General features: G+C 43.6%; 2 protein-coding genes across 2 annotated transcripts; both read left to right on the forward strand.

The window, feature by feature from the left end:
• The first annotated feature begins 897 nt into the window (after positions 1 to 897).
• Positions 898 to 3,879, forward strand: LOC125548944 (putative F-box/LRR-repeat protein 22). Its single transcript, XM_048712458.2, has 2 exons — positions 898 to 1,075; positions 3,083 to 3,879. Exons 1-2 carry the CDS (start codon positions 898 to 900, stop codon positions 3,685 to 3,687), a joined length of 783 nt encoding a protein of 260 aa, XP_048568415.2. The 3' UTR covers positions 3,688 to 3,879.
• A 10,201-nt stretch (positions 3,880 to 14,080) lies between these two features.
• LOC125545625 (NEP1-interacting protein-like 1) lies at positions 14,081 to 16,561 on the forward strand. Its single transcript, XM_048709636.2, has 5 exons — positions 14,081 to 14,376; positions 14,799 to 14,977; positions 15,275 to 15,358; positions 15,958 to 16,125; positions 16,227 to 16,561. The coding sequence occupies exons 1-5, from the start codon at positions 14,214 to 14,216 to the stop codon at positions 16,368 to 16,370; spliced, it is 738 nt and encodes a 245-aa protein (XP_048565593.2). The 5' UTR covers positions 14,081 to 14,213; the 3' UTR covers positions 16,371 to 16,561.
• The last annotated feature ends 1,325 nt before the right edge of the window (positions 16,562 to 17,886 follow it).

A 17,886-nucleotide genomic window follows, 5' to 3' on the forward strand; every position in this document is an offset into this window, starting at 1 on the left:
TTCCACCGGCCTTCCTTAGCTTTTGGGTAGAAAAATTAAAAAAAATTGCGCGAAAAAAGCACAGTTTTTTTCTTTCACGAGAGTCACGGTTTTGTTTCCGTAAATGGCACGGTTGTGCTTTTGCGAGAGTCACGGCCATGCCTTTCGAAAACAGAAAAAAAAATGCGTTTTCTGTTTTTTTTTCTTTTCCGAGAGGCACAGTTTTGCTTTCGCGAGAGGCATGGTTGTGCTTTCACGAGAGTCATGGCCGTGCCTCTCGGAAACAAAAAAAAACACGTTTTCTGTTTTTTCCTTCCACGAGAGGTATGGTTTTGCTTCCGCGAGAGGCACGGTTGTGCTTTTCACGAGAGGCACGGGCGTGCCTCTTTCGAAAACGGAAAAAACTCGTGCTCCTGGTTCGGTTTTTTCGTCTGATTTTTTTCGTGAAAAAAAGTTCGTCAAAACCTATCAACATGGAATCTAGTTTTGAAGATCTCGACACGAGGAATTCGACGGTGAAACGGTTCGAGATTTGGACGCACAATTTGAGAGATAAAACGTTTCGAATAAACGAATCTCCGAAAAAAAAGAAAAACTCCCTGGTTACGACAAGTGGCGCACATGCAGCGCGCCATTTGTCGCAACCTGGAGAGGTTTCCAGAAAAGAGGCCACGCTTTAGTTTGTTTTTTCTGTTTCAGGGGAAAAGAGGCCGCGCTTTCCTGATCGTGAAAATGCTCTCGAGGCTCCTATTGGGCCCGTAGGCCCCCGAGCCTCGCACCTTTCTATTGCCCGGGTTTCTTCTCCGTTCGGCATCGCTCCTCCCAAAAACTGTCCATCGTTCTCCCCCTAGAAAAAACTGTCCACCATTCCCGCGCCTTCCTCCCCCGAACCCTAACCCTCTCCAGCCGCCCAGCGCGATGCCCTCTTCCTCCTCGTCCAGCCGTCGTCCAGGCGAGTGCGACGGAAGACGCGGCCTCCATCCGCCGTACGGTGCCGGCGGAGGAGACGAGGAACTGGGCGGAGCTGCCGCTGGACGCGATCTCGGCCATCCTCCACAAGCTCGACCACGTCGACATCCTGATGGGACCCGGCCAGGTGTGCTGCTCTTGGCGCGGCGCCGCCCGCGACGAGCCCGAGCTGTGGCGCCGCGTCAACATGCTAGGCCACGCCGACCTGGAGCCAAGGTTTTGGATCCCGAGCGAACCTTTTTTCTCGTGGGGCACCGGAATTTGCGGTTACCACGGTAACCACGAAATTCCAGAAAAATTTCGCACGAAATTTCAAATCAAATTTTGAATTCAAATTTTTTTGACGTAGATATAGATAGGTTTATCAGTCCTAAATATCACTAACGCTTCTCTGGCCTAGTGGCTATTCGGTAGCAGCTACCACCTGTATAGAAGTCCCGAGTTCGAACCCTGGTCGCCCCACAATTTAGCAGTGTTTTTTAACTTTTGCATCCTCAAAAAGAAAAGTAAAAAGCGTATGGCCAGATTCGAACCCGCGTCTAGCAGCTTACAAAAGGTTGGCTTTACCACTAGGTCGCGAGTAGCTCTGCGATTGGATAAGAGATGGCCTGTATTTAACTATGCTGTGAGCGTTTGAATTCAAAATTTTCAAATTATTCGAGATTTGCTCGGTATGCGTAGTTCTCGAGGGGGGGCGGTAACCGCGCGAGATCTCGGAATTTCGCTCGGTACCCAAAACAGTGCCTGGAGCACGAGCTCAACTCCCCCCCCACCCACACACACACAAACCCTCAAACCCCCAAATTTTAGGGGCTTTCGTTCGGTTCTTGGTTGTTGAAGATACAGCCGCACACAAGGTGGTCGCATGGGAGGCAACTAGAAATTATGTCCTGATTTGATGCTTATAGATCCTCTTTCGTATTACACTTTATCATGTTTTTAGACTTCTTTAAACAGGGTTCCCCCAAATTTCTAGTATTAGTGAAATCATAGCATTACAATGTCAGCCGCCTGACACACTAACCACCACATAAACCAGCCCAGAGAACAGAGACAACAGAAGTTTGAAGCTAACCAATGTTTAGACTTATAACATAAGTTATTTTCTTGAATTTGTATATATTTCAATGAAGACTGTAAGCTTTCTTATCTTTGTTTCGTAAGACGAAGTGCGCTAGAGGAAAACTTGCCATTATGCATTGCTCAGTACACCATATTGCCTTCATTTTCTCTGCAGCTTTTTAAAATTTGGTGTTACGTAATTGGCAAGTAAGAAGGGATGGGTGACTTACAAATAGAAGAACATGTGGATGTATGGTTAAACCATGGGAACTTTCCAATAAACGGATGACTATGACATTGCCTCAAGTTTTACTCTGCTGATTTTTTTTATCACAACATTTAGCCACCCTCAGATAATCGATGATCTACTTATCTTCACACGGGTAAATTATATGCCCTACGACATGCACATGCATCTATTCCTCTGTGCCCCCCCCCCCCCCCCCATTCAAAATGAATGCAGAGTTTCTGTCCAACCAAATATTGATGTCTTGTCGTCAGCCTATGCATTCCTCTGGCAATGACGATCTCAGCCATGTTCTTCATATATTGGTTTCTTGATACAACGGGGAAGTATTCTTAGGTTTAGTTTGAAACAAAGTACAGTTGGGAGTTAGAGTTTTTGGGCATCTGAGCATTTGCTGGTGAAATGGTCGAATTGGCAGTGATTTGAATTATGTTAATCGTTCAACAGAACGAACTCAATTGATTTCATATGCTAGAGTGCAGAATTTGCAACCTTCAATTGCAGGCATCAACAAGTTAGCATCCCTGAAATTTCTGTCAAATCCAACCACTAATCATTAAGTAAATTCTCGCTCAACTGCTTTTTATGTCTGTACCTATGTCCTATGATGTATTCCTATGCAGTTATCTGAATTTATGAGATGTTCTATTTGTGCTACGCAAGTCTGTCAAAACATTTGCTCTAGCTACCTGTTTTATACAGTGTGCTTATGTCTTCTATATGCATGGCATATTTATTGGTTACTGGGATCCAAGTGCTATATTTGCAGGGCACCATCTCTCAAGAGTCTTCGCCTCATTTCTTGCTATAATTTTGATGTTGAAGGACTTGAAGAGGCGATAGTGAAGTTCCCTTTGCTTGAGGAGCTTGAGCTTTCTTTGTCTGCAAATGTGGGTGAGAGTGGCATGTTTGGGGTTGTTGGCAGGGCATGCCCACAACTGAAGTGCTTCAGACTGAGTAAGGACGTGTTCTACGATTTTGAAGCCAGTGGGTATGACAAGGACGACAAAGCCCTGGGGATTGCAACTATGCACGAGTTGCGGTCTTTGCAGCTGTTTGGCAATTGCCTCACCAATAAAGGACTGGCAGCTATCCTGGACAATTACCGCCACCTGGAGTCCCTTGACATTCGTTATTGCTTCAACATCGACATGGATGGCGCGCTGCACTCAAAGTGTGCTAGGATAAGCCCAGTGAGGCTTCCCAATGACTCAACTGATGATTATGACTTCGAGGTGCAGGAGCCTATCTGGGCGGATTCAGGGTCCTTTTCGGCTGATTATACGGGATCTGGTTCTGACTATGAGCTTGACTCGGAAGATTATGATGGCTACTGTGATCCTTCCCGCTACCTTGATGGTGTGTACGAGGACGAGCTTAATGAAGAAGATAGGATGCTTCTCAGGGGTATGCGCATGCTAATGAAGTGAACTCCATCGGGGACGTTGTGATCAAAGTGCCTGGATGTTTTCACCTTTTTGCCAAAGTATCTGCACTACTGATCTGCGCTTTGGTTCTTCTGCTGGCGGCATGGATCTGCTTCTGCATTGACTTCTCCTTTAGGATCGTAGAGTGTTTCCTGTATTGTCCAACCGATCTTCTTAAACATGTGTTGAGAGTCATTTACCTTGCAGTTTAGTTCAAGTCGTTCTGAAATATGCTTTGTACTCCCTCCGTTCCTAAATATTTGTCTTTCTAGACATTTCAAATGACTACTACATACGGATGTATGTAGACATATTTTAGAATGTAAATTCACTCATTTTTCTCCGTATGTAGTCACTTGTTGAAATGCCTAGAAAGACAAGTATTTAGGAACGGAGGGAGTAGTAAGTACTGGCAGTACTGGTTTGCTTAGCTGTGAAACTTGCTTATCCCCTGTGATTGGACTTAATGTGAGCATTGTGGCTCCAGGAGCTCCTGTAGCCCCTGGCGCTGGAGATTGGAGCTTCACGGCGACTGTTTGACATCTGTTCTGATTGCTAAAACCTCCACGACGAACTACTGTTGCACACCTTATTTTTAAGAAGTGTACTACGTGACACACCTATCATCACAATCAGAGCAGGGCACGGACGATCTTGGAGAAAAAACCTGATGTGTCAGAACATTGTTTAGTGCTTCTCCTATGTGTCAATTTTCGTGAAGAAATGACATTCATATTAGTCTGAAAAAGTAAGTGCTCCAAAATGCTTTAAAACTACTCCCTCCATTCCATAATTATTGTTGTGGTTTAGTTCAAATGTTTGTTGCAAAAAAATGATTGTTTGAATGGCTTTAGTGTTTATACTGTATTTTATTGTTCAACTCTAGCGGAGTCGCTATATGCCTCATGCCTCCATAATAACCATCAAAATGTTGGATATGTGGTAACAACCACTCCACCATATTCGCTATAACTTCATCGTCATATCTTTTGGAGGGTGCAACAAACCAATTTGAATAGAATTGCTTTGTTTTACCCGGTACGGCCCTTCCCGAAGAATCAGGTGCCTTTTCCTCGCCTTCCCCACCTCAAGCATCAGGGGCAACGACATTGGCGGTGGTGCAGTAGCACCGCACCCTCTTTATCGTGTCTACCAGAGGGGGTGAATAGGATATTTAAAATTTCTTCAAGAAACTTTAAATCTCTGCACAATGGAAAATAAACTAAGACAAGTGCAGTTCATCGAAATAAAACACTGAGAAAGAAATGGGAACTGTCAAAGCAAAACATCTCAAGTAACTGAGGATGAACTAGTCAACAGAAAACATTGCGAATACAGAATTACTGGAAGTAAATTAGGGTACAGAGGAAATCAGAGGTGCTTGATGGTGACACGGGATTTGGTAGACCAGCTCACTCTTCTATAAAATAGTTACGTCTGGTTGGAGGGACGTGGTTTAACACAGAATGCTCTCTTGGTCATGTTCTCCTCGACAACAAGTTCGTCAACTTGTGTCGATCAGTGATGATAGATGCTTCAGGTGATCTCCATAACCTTCACAGACTTTGTCTTCATGAACCACAATGACTCTTGGTTGCTGAAGAACCGTATAGAGAGTTGGCAGCTCTAAAGAGTAACAACTGGAGCGTACTAAACTTAGATCTATGTGATGATAAACCACTATCTAGTTTTTTGGCTTTGGGGTTTTCTCTTGGTGGATTTTAAACTCAAATCTCTTGAAGAGGGGGTGCTCAGATAAATTGTCAGAAACACACAGAGAAGCCAACAAAATCCATTGGAGCGGGCTGGCTATTTATAGCTGCAGCCTTCCTAGGAAAATGACCATTAAGGACATGACATTCAGCCAATTGCCAACCGACACATTTCCAACGGTTGAATTTCAAACGCACCCGTCAACTTTACTTGAGAAACAAGCAAAGCTGACTCCTTTCTTAAACATATCTCTTGCAGCCCAGAAGAACACCGTTCTGGCTGGCGAGTAAAGTTTCGAGGCCAGAAGAGATTTCTCTTCACTCTCATGGGTTTCGATTTAGCATAAGAGAAAAAAAGTTTTGAAGCACTATACCCTTTTGATAGTACGGTGATCCTATGACTCAAGAAAAAGAAAGTGAACTATGAAAGAAAATATTGCATGTTTTCCCGTCTTCATTCTTGTCGACTGCAGTCAAACGCCCAGACCAGGTACCGAAGAAATTGCTTCACTTCAGCAATTTTTATGGGTCAACTTCGTCACGCATAATCTTCGATGTTAATCTTCACTGTGACGCAGATGATAATTTGTGGAGTTTGTACCAAACTCCTCTTAACTACAGGGACTTATAATCTCTGTATTCACTAGCAAACACATTAGTTCCTCACTGTGGACAACAATCTCGAAAACACAAAGAGATAAATTACTACACCAACAATCTCCCCCTTTTTGTACAAATGGTTTTATTCTTATAATTTGCTTGTGCATTTTGGATTTTTTCTCATGCTGAATCAACATCTTTTACAATCATGCATGTACTACAAGAAGGTACATGAACTCATCTAATTAGGACTACGGAAATTTGTGTTAAGTTGTTAAATGTGAGAGGAAGACGTGCATATAATAGTATATTATTTAGAAATTAAACAAAATGATAGTTTATTTTTACTATATAATAATATAAATGGGATTTGATGTTGGCTTTAAGTCACAACCTTCATTGTTTCACATCATTACTTCCATGTTCAATACCTTTTATTGTTGATTCAATTTATTTGGTACATAAAGCTATCTGTCCTTAAAGACTCATGAGATTGTTGACAAGTTATAGAAACGTTCTTATGTTTTAATCTTCGGGGAAACATTTTTAGCACTCTACATCTTTTATTATGGTTGTACATTTAATCAGTGACTTGTTACTTATAGAAATGTTTTTGTAGTTATGCCTAGAATGTCATCTTCAGGCAATAATGGTTTTACCGAAAGAGAGGACATATAGACATGTTTGTAGATGGATCATCTTGTTGTCTAACACAAAGATGAATGGTTGTACTTCTAAAATTTTGAATGTGAAGATATCTTATTTTTTGTAGTAACATGTGATTCAGATAATTAGATTTCACTCGATGATGTTCTTTGGTCTTTAATATGTCTTATGTCAAAGTTGTCACTAGTTATACTTCGTATCCAAAAATAGCCTTTTTTGTTATTTGATTTGCATCAGGATTTGTCCCCGCACTGCTCTTGTTGGCTACTGTAGCAACGCATGGGCATGTGCCTTCCTGGCTTATATAGGATACAAGGGTCTAGGATTTACAGGATCTTAGTCGGTTAGGGTGGTTGAGGAGTCATGCTGGATGCCAACTTCCTTGCCATATACTCCAAGTATTTCGAGTCCTTCCTTCATAAGGCCCCTTGGCCGAGACATCGGCCCAGGGCGTAAACTGACCTAGGGGGCCATGGACCGGCCTGCTTGGTCCGGTTTCCGGTATGATGAGGCACCCCTAAGACATAACATTGTCATATATCCAAACCAAATATCAACAAATAAATATGTCAGATTAGCTATCTAAGTAACATAAGATGCATCTTCTATTCATTATATGGTGCAAATAGTTAGAAAAGAGAGGAAATGGAAGGTAATTCTTTGTTTAAGACCCTCAGCTTTCACAAAGCTCTTTGGTTCATCTAATCAGAGTTATAAGCATAATTCGGCGGAAATATGCAGTAACTAGCTGTAGTAATTGACCGGCGTAAGTTGACACATTAACTTTAGTAATTGAATTGCATCAAAACCATTAAGGATTTAACTAGAACCATTTTTACAGTGCACTGGCAAAACAACATGTTGAATGGAGTTAGTTGGCATGGAATGGATGATCTTGCCGATGTGCGCCAAGAAACCACATATGCAAGAGGATGAGAATCATGTCGATGGTCGATTTTGGATGTTGTCCATTAACCCTGCAACAGAGGCAATTTGAAGAACTCCGGTCACTATTACAACATGCAAATTTAGTTGAAGTATGTGTCTGGATTGTTCTCACCGGCAAATAAAATGCAATACATGCTTAGAGCAAATATAAATAGAAAAGTGCATGCCGACATAATTTATTTGGAACTAATATTTTTTGCCAAATCCCGAGGAAAGTCAATTCAGGTAAGATAGCCTCAAATAAACTAGAAATTAAAACCATACCAACCAGGACTAGCCCTTGATGGAAGTTTTTGATGAACAAAAGCATGCACCCAGCGGAGGCCCGGCGAGATGCACAAATTATAGCCTACTCTACCTAGACAACTAGTTGATGCTCAGTTCTTTAACCTAGAAACCTGAATACATATGCAAAATATGAGGGCTTGACCATTAGAGAAGATTGTAAATGAAAAAGGGAAACAAAGGTAAGGAAACCCGAATATAAATATTGATTCTTTATCATTCACTCCACCATTCAGCTTTTATTTCTACAAAAAACATGAGGGTGTGGGCACACAAATGTCATGGGAATAGAGCATTTAGAATTGGCTACTAATGGAAATGCATGCACAACTAAACTCCACGATTGAGATATCAATGCCACATTTCAACCACCCTAAACATGTAAAGCAATGCAAGCTGGACATTAGGTTTCAACAAAACTTATAAGAATTAATATTTATATATCTACTTCGTGTAGGAGCATGCTAATCATAAATTCCGAAAAAAATATACTCATCAGAGCTAAGATAGACAAAACATTCTGTTGAACCATAGGTTCCGAAGATGTTGTTTATTTTTGTGCATCTAGTGTTACTTGTTGAGGCCTCCCGTGAGAGCCTCACTATAATTTTCTTAAGCATTGGCGCAGATACAAGTAGTAGTTTCAGTAAATCAAACTCATGGTCCACTCCTTCAAATCCGTCGATTTCCACTTCTTCAAGAGCAGTCAAGGAGATCGGTCGGGATCTCCAGTTTGTGGACTCACAAGGACAATCCGTTGGGCATTTTTCTTTTACCTGGGACCAAAAAGAAAAATGTAAACTACTACACAATCAATTATTGATATATAGTCAAAGCAGATATTAATTACCACTGATCTTAGTAGGATGATCTTAAGCCTCTGCAGTGAACTAGAAATTCGATTAATATTAAGGAGATAAAACACGAGTGCTCCAAAAACATGTCCATCTGTTTTGAGATCTAGCTCCAAAAGAGAGAAGTCAACAACCATATGCTTCTCTATCTCCTCTGCAAAGTTGGGCTCATCGGAGAAAAGTGACGAGTTCTGAAAAAATATTTTTGCAAGATATATGTAATTCATAAACTTTAGTTTAGTATGATATTCCACTAAATTGAAAAGGAGAGCGGACGTACGACACTTGCACGAATATGCAGCAGAGGGAGTTATCCTTGTCTCTCTGCCGCCTGCGGTCCTAGCAACTCGAGATACCAAAGATAAAAAAACAATAGACTCCTCTGTGTAGTAGCAGTACCACCAGACCTTCTCCATAATTGGTGCAAACACCGAAATGTTGACCTTCAACATCACGGTAAAGAGAATCTCCAGTTTCTTAAGCATGGGGGCTATAATGTTGACACGTTCTATTGAGAAGGGCCTCACAACAAGCTCCTGGAGCGATGACGAGTTCACCCTTAGATCGCACGTCTCGAATAAAATGCCGCTGAGGAGGAGGGTGCACAACCGTGGGCAACATGAGAGCAAGGCATTGAGGTTGCCATTACAGTGTAATAGGGACAACCTCTCAAGCATAGGGAACTCGACACTGACTGGCACAGAGCGAATGAATACGTGGTCCAACATGATGGAGGTGGTGCGGTGGAAGCAAGGCAGATCAATGATGATGGACTTGCCTAATAGGCTCATGCTCGAAGGGAAAGAGGCGACGAACTCCTTCGGCTCAAGTTCCGCGGCGACGGACAACAACGAGTTGACTTGGGCAGTGCTTGCCATGTCTTTCCTAGGGGCGCGGATCTCCAATAGGGAAACCGCAGGAGGACAAGAGATCTGGTCAAGTGCCGACTCGATTGAGTCGAAACGACATTATGGAAAATGATCTGGCGGAGGCAGGCCCAGAGGCCACGCCATCGCCTTGAGAGGATGCTTGTGCGCGCCGAACGCTGATGCAGGGGAGGCTAGCAAGGATGAGGAGGAGTAGATCATCGGGAAGGGTGCTGATGCAATCTGGATATAGGAAACCCAGGTGACACCCAGATCTGAAATCCATCGAAGCTTTTGCAAAACACCACCATTCCCCTCCAAGAGAGAGGGGGCGGAAGAAACCAGATGGGAGGACGGTGAGGAGAGGGGAGGGAGAGGAATGGGTGAAGCAGTGGTGGTGTTTGGTGGCGTCGAGAGGATGGGTGGTGGCGGAGATTTGGTGGTGTGTGGTGACGTCGGTTTGTTTGAGGAAAGTTGCTTATTCGATGATGGTAAAAATTATGGATTCCATATTTGACCCTGGAGATTTCAAACTTCATTGCTTGAAGCTAGATCTAGATTTCATTCTTAATATGTCACTACTGACATGTCGTTTTTTTGTTTCATGGATGAAATTACCCCTTATTATATGTGGGCCAGCCCTGCTGCTCGCCCGCGTGATACATGCCTGTTTCCCAACTCCGCCTCAATCTGGGATATTCTCACATGGCTCATCTCCCCACCCCTTGCAAAGTTGCAATGAATAGCTTGTCCTTCAATTAAGCCTCACACATTAAAAAACACTTTCATGATAATACGTATTTGTCATAGTAGGTCACGTTTTCTGTCATGCATGTATTGTCATAGAAGTGTTCCTGGACAATAATCCATTTATCATCACGCAAGTGTTTACTTTTGTGACGATAAATGGCGCATCATGAAAGTGACTTCGTCAAGGATAAATGACACGTGACAGCCACCGTAACGAGTCGCTATTAAGCTGTCGGGTCCGAAACCGACACCCAATAATTTTCCATGTGTCAATTTCTCATTCGCCAATGGTACCCTGCGTCAGCTTTGTGCTGTGACAGGTGTCGCCATCCAATGGAGGAGACACGCCTATGAAACGTCGACACATGGCACACGACCCAATAGTGGTCAATTTAGGTTAAAAAGGACGTCCGAGTCAAAGTTAGTGGGCCAGCCCATTTACGACATGCTTGCATTGACCCATTTACAACAACGACCCATATGAGTGTTGCCAATTTGGCCCGTCAATGGCCCGTTAATGATTTGACATTATTGCAGTTCATCGTCAGTTCCAGCCCGTTAACAACCTGCTATGTCTTTAGGCTCATTTGTGGCCCGTTGTTCTTTCAGCCTGTTAGAGGCCCATTCCAAAGATGGGCCAATTTCCAAGTGGTACGTCTTTTGGCCTTTTAGCGGTTCATTCTGGAGTTGGGCCAATTTCCAGCCTCGTGTGTCTTTCGGCCTATTAACAACCCACAGCGCAGTTGGGCCATTTACGGCTGACCTGACTTTTGGCCTATTAACGACCATTGTTCTCCATGGCACAACCCCAGCTCGATTTGGCTTTCAGCCTGTTAAAGGCCCGTGTTGTATATTGGTCACTTATGGCCCGATTAGCTTTCGGCCTGTTAACGGCCCGACATGGAAATGGACGAAACATGAACCGAGGTCTATTTCGGCCTGCAAATGGCCCATTGACTCTCCATTATTGCGGCTGAATTGAGCTTTCGGCCTGTTAACGGCTCGTCAACTAATTGGGCCTACCTTACATTTGGGCCTGCAGTGTCCCTGCAGTGTGGGCTGTGACCAACTAATTGACGAGCGCTTCTTCGGGAGTCTCGCAACAATCACTTGTGGATGGGCGTAGAGCGTGCCACTTGGCGGGCTGTCAATCGCTGCCACGTGTCGCGCTCCCTCTAGATTTTGTATGTTTTTATTTTTCCACACGCATTTTCGACTTTTTAAATGGTTTTTTAATTTTTTTTTTACTTTTTGATCGGTCTTCCTTAACTTGTGGAGGCACGGTTTTGCTTTCCAAGAGGCACGACCATGTCTCCCTTAAACGAAAAAAAACCGTGTTTTCTATTTTTTTTCCTTCCGCGAGAGACATGCTTTTTCTAATTTTTTTTCTTTCACGAGAGGCACGGGTTATGCTTTCGCGAGAGACATGACTATGAATACAAAAATACATGTTTTTTTCTTCCACAAGAATTTCCTTCCACACAACTATGCCTTCCAAAAAATACAAAAATACACATTTTTTTTCCTTTCACAAAAAACACGGTTGTGCTTCAACCTGACAAGGTCGGGTTTGACCAGGTCGATCTATACCAGACCGATTCCCAACTCCACTATCGGGTCAATCCGCATGACCCATTGACCCTACCCATGGGTCTAGAACGGGACCCATGCCCGAACCCACCGGGTAACCCGACCCAGTCGGGCAACAATCGGGTATGGCAGCACAGGCCATTTGAAATAATTTTTTTATGACAAATTTTTCTTGCCCAACATTTTAAGGAAGGCACGGCCTTTCAACCCAAACTACCTGTCATTTAATAACAAGGCGTTTATGCCATACGCCACAACCAGTAACTAGGTAGCCAGCCTCCTCCTAGCTTTATAGTGCTGCAGATGCTTTCATTCTTTCTGGCTGGTCGAGGTGGTACTAAACTATGCACATGTGAGGTAGTAGTGTGCTGCGGCTGGTTATCTGCATGGGCCAATCTCAAAACGAATTTTGGCCCAGTGTGAATGATAAAAGGAGCAATGCCCAGTTAACTGCATGTGAAAGCACTTGGGCTGCACGTTGTGGGCTGACCAAAGATTACTCTATTTTGCTGGGAAAGCTGGCAGCTTGTTTTGAACTGTATAGCGCAGGCTACTGGATGCTATTTTTAGAGAAAAATGTCTATATAAAGTAACTTTTTTCAAATAACAATCAACATGTAAGACAAATAAATACGATTATTTATATTAATCGGGTGACCCATGGGCACAAACCTGCGCCCATACCCTACCCACTACTAATCGGGTTACTATGGGCAAGACCCATGGGTGAAGATGGCGAAAGGAACAGGAACCGGAACAAAATAAAAATAAAATAGAAGTGAAAACAGAAGAAAAGGAACAGGAACCGCAAAAAGGAAAGCGCAAAGACAGTGCTACCCACATTACACCAGCAAAAACCGGAACTATCCATGAAGAATCACGCAAAATCAAACACATTATCGATGCTTGGGGCACGGTCTATGCCGTGAGCGACGCGCCGCTCGCGCGCGTACTCGCTGTTATAAGCAGCAAATAACTTTTGCTCCCACGGCCAGAAATTAGTATGCGGCTCATGTTGACCATCCGGAGAAAACGAAAAGAAAGGTAGAACATAGAGATACACAAGCCTTAATGTACATCATCCTGACAACCCCGTTGAAAAAATTATGTCTACTCAATCGACCTAAAATCACATTCCAACTAGGTAATTATAGCGGGGCGTGGCAGAGTGCCGTCTCCTATAGTATTTTTTCATAGGTAAAAGTTATTTGAACTTTTTTTTGTCATCTGACCCTAAGTACGCATTGCTCTTACTTAGTTTTTAATTTTAAGCAGCAAAAACAATCAAATAAGCATAGTTAAACTAACGGTGATGGGCACTTGCACGGATGCGACGCTTTTGCCTCATATTAACTACTCCCTCTATCCCATAATATAAGAGCCTTTTTGACACTAGTTACACTACACTAGTGTCAAAAAAGCTTTTATATTATGGAACAGAGGAAGCAGTAAGTAAGTTGTACTACCTCTATACTAAAATATAAAACGTTTTGTGCAGTTCAATTTGAGGTCAATAAAAACGTAAAAACGTCTTATATTTTGGTACAAAGGGAGTAGTTGCTTATCACGTGAACTGTGTAAGAGGGATAATAAACAAAAACATCTAGACTTCACAAGCGGAAAAGAAGATTGTGGAGAACATGCATGGAAGAGTGTAGAATGGAAGAGAAGGCCGCGGATATGGTGGATCTCCATTAGAAATAGTGTACCAAGTACTACAATCATACTAGATGCTTCTACTCTAGATCATAGCACGACATGGCAGGATCTAATCTAAAATCTAGCAAAATAAAGAGGAGACTGACCAAGAGTATAGATAGATAGATACAGATATATTGAGTCAAGATTTGAACCGAAGAAGAATCAGGCAGCAGGGAGCGTGCCGCAGCCCTAACCCTGACCAGACCACGACCGAACCCAACCAAAACACCATTCATCGCACGCACGCTTCCAAGCAAGCAACGGCGGTTTCGCCCCCTCGCCCCCGCATTAATTGCGCTCCCATCCCTCCTATCCCCTCCCCTGCTCCGCTCCTCCGCCTCTCCCCATCTCTCTCTTCCTCTGCTCCGTCTCGCCCCAAGACTCCCCTTCCCCACCTCCCTCCGTGTCCGTCCCTCAAGATTTCCCTCCCCTCCCACCCTCCCTCCCACCCGCGCCCCGGCGTATATATACGCGGCCCCGACCCGAGCCATTCCACGCTTGCTGCAGGGGTCGCATGCGCGCCACGTTCCTTGGACTCGCCGGCCGGCCCTGAATTGATGGATCGTCGGGCGCCTCCCCCTCCTTCCTCGCTCTCCGGCGCCTCGAGTCCCCGCTGCCGCTTCGACGCGGCGTGGAGGGCGCTCCGGAGGCGCGGCGCCACGGCCGCGGCGGCCCTCGGGCGGGCGCTCGGCGCGCTGCTCACCTTCGTCTTCGCCGTCGGTGCGTGCCCGGTTCTGCTTCCTTGCTCTTCCTTCTCGCTCAATGTTTTGCTACCCGTAGCATTGGTGTCTGATTACGAATCGAGTATTAGGTGGAGTGGAACGGCACCCTTGCCGGTGCAATTTTGGGTTCCTCTGCCATTCTTGCTTCCCGGTAGTCTGCTGGATTTGGCAGCAGGCAGGAATTTCGGATCATTCTTTGCCACTTTGATCACGAGACATGCTAGGCTTATCTTTAAAACCCCCCACTTCTCAGTTTTATACAGGTTTAGGTCCATCACCGGGGCGTCCTCTGTTTAATTCGCTGCTGTATGGCGTATCTGCATTGGAATTGTTCCATGAGTAGCTCATGTGGTGTGTAAATGGTTGGTACAATTAACAATTTTATCTGAAAGTTCGCCTCGTTGTAATTTTATCTTGCAGTGGGTTCACTGGTCGGGATCTTCATCGGTGCCTTCATGGGGATGTCCACGGAAAGCGGCATGCTCCGGGGCGCCGGCGTGGGGGCGGTCTCCGGCGCAGTCTTCTCTATTGAGGCTGTTGAATCCTGCATCGAGATTTGGAGATCTAGCGAATCCGGAAAGTATAGCTTTCTCTTTGTGGTGAGTATGGAAGAATCATCCGGTGACCTCTTTTCTTTATGTACTATCATCAAGAAAGGTGGAGGATCATTTTCATGTACCTACCCAAGCACATACCTCACTACGATGTTGACTGGCAGGAATTATGAAATTTGCTAACTTAGGAAACCATGGAAACATTTGCTTCTCAAGGAGATAATATTGCGTTTCATTAGTTGTTGCACTATGTTATGGACATTTTTGTGTGAATAGGTGAAGCAGCAATTCATAAGCAGAATTAGGTTTTACTTGTTCTGATATTCTGTTTCGGTCTTTCAGCTAGACATCATCTCTAGCCTCTTCAGTGGACGAATTGTTTGGGAGAAGGTCAGTCCAGCACTCCAGCGTGCAGTGCAAAGTCAGGTATATAGCTCTCCATATAAGCTGGTTGTAAATCCATAATGATTGATTGTGTGATATCTGTGCTCTCTAATGCCTAAAATGGTAGGATACCTAGTAACCGTGGCAGATTCTAGGAGAAACAAATCTTATATTCATCTAATATAAGTAAAACAGTGAAACACTTTCAAACCTACAATTTATGATGTAGCAGATTCTTAGCATTAAAATGGTTAGGTACATGGAAAATAACATTCTCCCGCTCTCCTGCAATGGAAGTTTCTAGTCATAGGAATATCTAGAACTAGATTGTGGGGCTAGAGAGACCAAAGCATTAAATGTCTTGTTTTGGCGTCTAAAGTGTGAAATTCTTCAGATATGTATGCGTGGTATTATCTTAATAAAACAAATAAACAATCATGCTATTTTGCAAACTATACTATATAGCAGCATAGATGGTAAATACTCAAGATAAATAATCTATGGTATTAAATTGAGAGAAAAAAACCGTTATCCAAGATTAAACTTGTGAGTGACCATTTCACACCATCTGCTATTTAGGACCATAGAATGTTTCCTTCAGTGTACATACTCTATCTGATTCAATGTTTTTTCTACCGCAGATGAGTTTAATGAGTACACCTTTCATTGACAACAATGACCTTTTCGAAACCGGCTGCACGGGTGGTATGTCAAGAGCCCTGATCAATAAGATCCCAGCAATCAGGTTCAGCGCTGCAACCGATTCTGATCAGGAAACCAATAAGAGCTGCTGTTCTGTATGCCTTCAGGTTAGTTACTGTTCTTGACATGCATTATTCTCAGACTCCCACTAAATAGAAGCCAAGAAAAATAGTTCCTCGTGCTGACGACATGCTAAACTACTGACCAGGACTTGAGACCGCAGCAATTTGTGAGAGCCTTGCCTCAGTGCCAGCACATTTTCCACGTGCGATGCATCGACGACTGGCTTCAGAGGAACGCCTCCTGCCCACTGTGCAGGGCTGGTGTTCACATAGACCACCTGTGCTTATAATTGAATACCCGTGCTCGCGTTCTATGATCGTGAAATAGTCTTGTATACATAGAGGTTTTCTTTCTTTCTTTCTTTTGCCAGTCTGTGGAGTGGGGCAACGTTTCCGGCTGCACGTTTTCTTGTCATAGCAATAACGTGATATGTGCATTATCTAAATGGAAATGACTAACAAGCTACAGAATTATGGGCCATGTTTTTTCTCTGCTGATAGCTACTGGTACTGACTTTGTAAAGGTGAATTCGCTTGCAATCTTGTCAAGTGCTGCAAGTAATGAGTCTTTATACAGCGCAACTGAAGGTTGGTGTTAATTGTACTGTGCCGCCATTGTTTGGTCAGACAGCAACGCTTTCAAATCAACAGCTGCCTGCTTGCGTCGTTAATTTTTAACGCAGACTTCTTGCCCAAGGTTGTGTAGTTTGTGCCTTTGCAAATTACCCTTGTGTTTATATGAAAATTGCAAACTATTGAACAACCTTATAAGTAAGTTCTAATACAAATGATTCATGGTAGAAATAGAAACGGAGCTGCCTATGTTCCTTTTTTTTGTTTGAACAAAAAAATTCTCTACAGCTAAAATGTTGCTTTCTTTTTGAATTGTTTGGACTGCTTATCACTTATGTCACGTGGTTAAAATGTTGCTAGTTGAAATAATGTGTTTGCGTTAACATTTTGTTGTGCTATCGGGTATTAAAATGGGTCGGATCATGTTGCCCAATGCACATGAAGCCCGTAACGCCTGTTCGGTAATCACCCGTTTTCAGAATCTGTGGAGCGGGGAAACCGCAACTCCTTCGATTTGAACAGCAGCTCCGTCAACTCCGCTCCCGGAGTTGTGGAGCGAAGGGGTACCGAACAGGGCGTTAGTATTGGACCATTGGGCCGGCCCCACATCCCTGAGCAGAAGAGAGAGAGGGGCCAGGTCCGGGCCGGAGCGGTCTGGCCTATTGCCATCCTGATTGAAATGGGAAGAGCTTCTTCATGTCGTCTCTGAGGAAAAAAACCGAGGCTGCTAGTTGCAATACATGGTGGGAGCAAACGGAACCTCTCCATCATGCTGTTTATAGGGAGAAAAGTGACGTCCCTTCTCGCAGAAGATGCAACGCAACAGCGAAATTGATTGACACTGCAAGATAGCTACAGCCATCAAGGTTTTAATAACCATGTTTTATGGCTATTGATGGTAAGGTGACCAGTCGACATTGTCGTTACTTCGTGTACAAGAGTTTAAACCATAAACCCTCTTATTCCATTCTCAATATGGACTACTAGTAGGACCCTGCTAGAATGTCTCGCATACATAATTGCACACAGTGCCCTACCTAATCATACGAGCCCCTTCGAGAGACTGAGCCGACACATCATTTTAATATTTGACGAAGTCACCACAGACACCTCCGTAATCGACGGAGACATACATAATTGCTTTCTCAATGTAATGTAAAAAAATAAAAACCTAATTGTATTCTCAGTTCCAAGGTTTCCTTAAGATGGTCGCAAAGACAGAAACAAAAGATA

Source organism: Triticum urartu, chromosome 3A, assembly GCF_056163025.1.
Source record: "Triticum urartu cultivar PI428250 chromosome 3A, HENAU_Tu73, whole genome shotgun sequence".
In the NCBI taxonomy this organism is placed as follows: domain Eukaryota; kingdom Viridiplantae; phylum Streptophyta; class Magnoliopsida; order Poales; family Poaceae; genus Triticum; species Triticum urartu.

Bases quoted from the DNA above. Each gene is read 5' to 3' on its own strand.
- LOC125548944 (XM_048712458.2), top strand. From the start codon at position 898: ATGCCCTCTTCCTCCTCGTCCAGCCGTCGTCCAGGCGAGTGCGACGGA. The intron at 1,076-3,082 runs GTGTGCTGCTCT...TTGATGTTGAAG, and splicing joins TCCTGATGGGACCCGGCCAG to GACTTGAAGAGGCGATAGTG.
- LOC125545625 (XM_048709636.2), top strand. From the start codon at position 14,214: ATGGATCGTCGGGCGCCTCCCCCTCCTTCCTCGCTCTCCGGCGCCTCG. The intron at 14,978-15,274 runs GTGAGTATGGAA...TCGGTCTTTCAG, and splicing joins AGTATAGCTTTCTCTTTGTG to CTAGACATCATCTCTAGCCT. The intron at 15,359-15,957 runs GTATATAGCTCT...TTTCTACCGCAG, and splicing joins AGCGTGCAGTGCAAAGTCAG to ATGAGTTTAATGAGTACACC.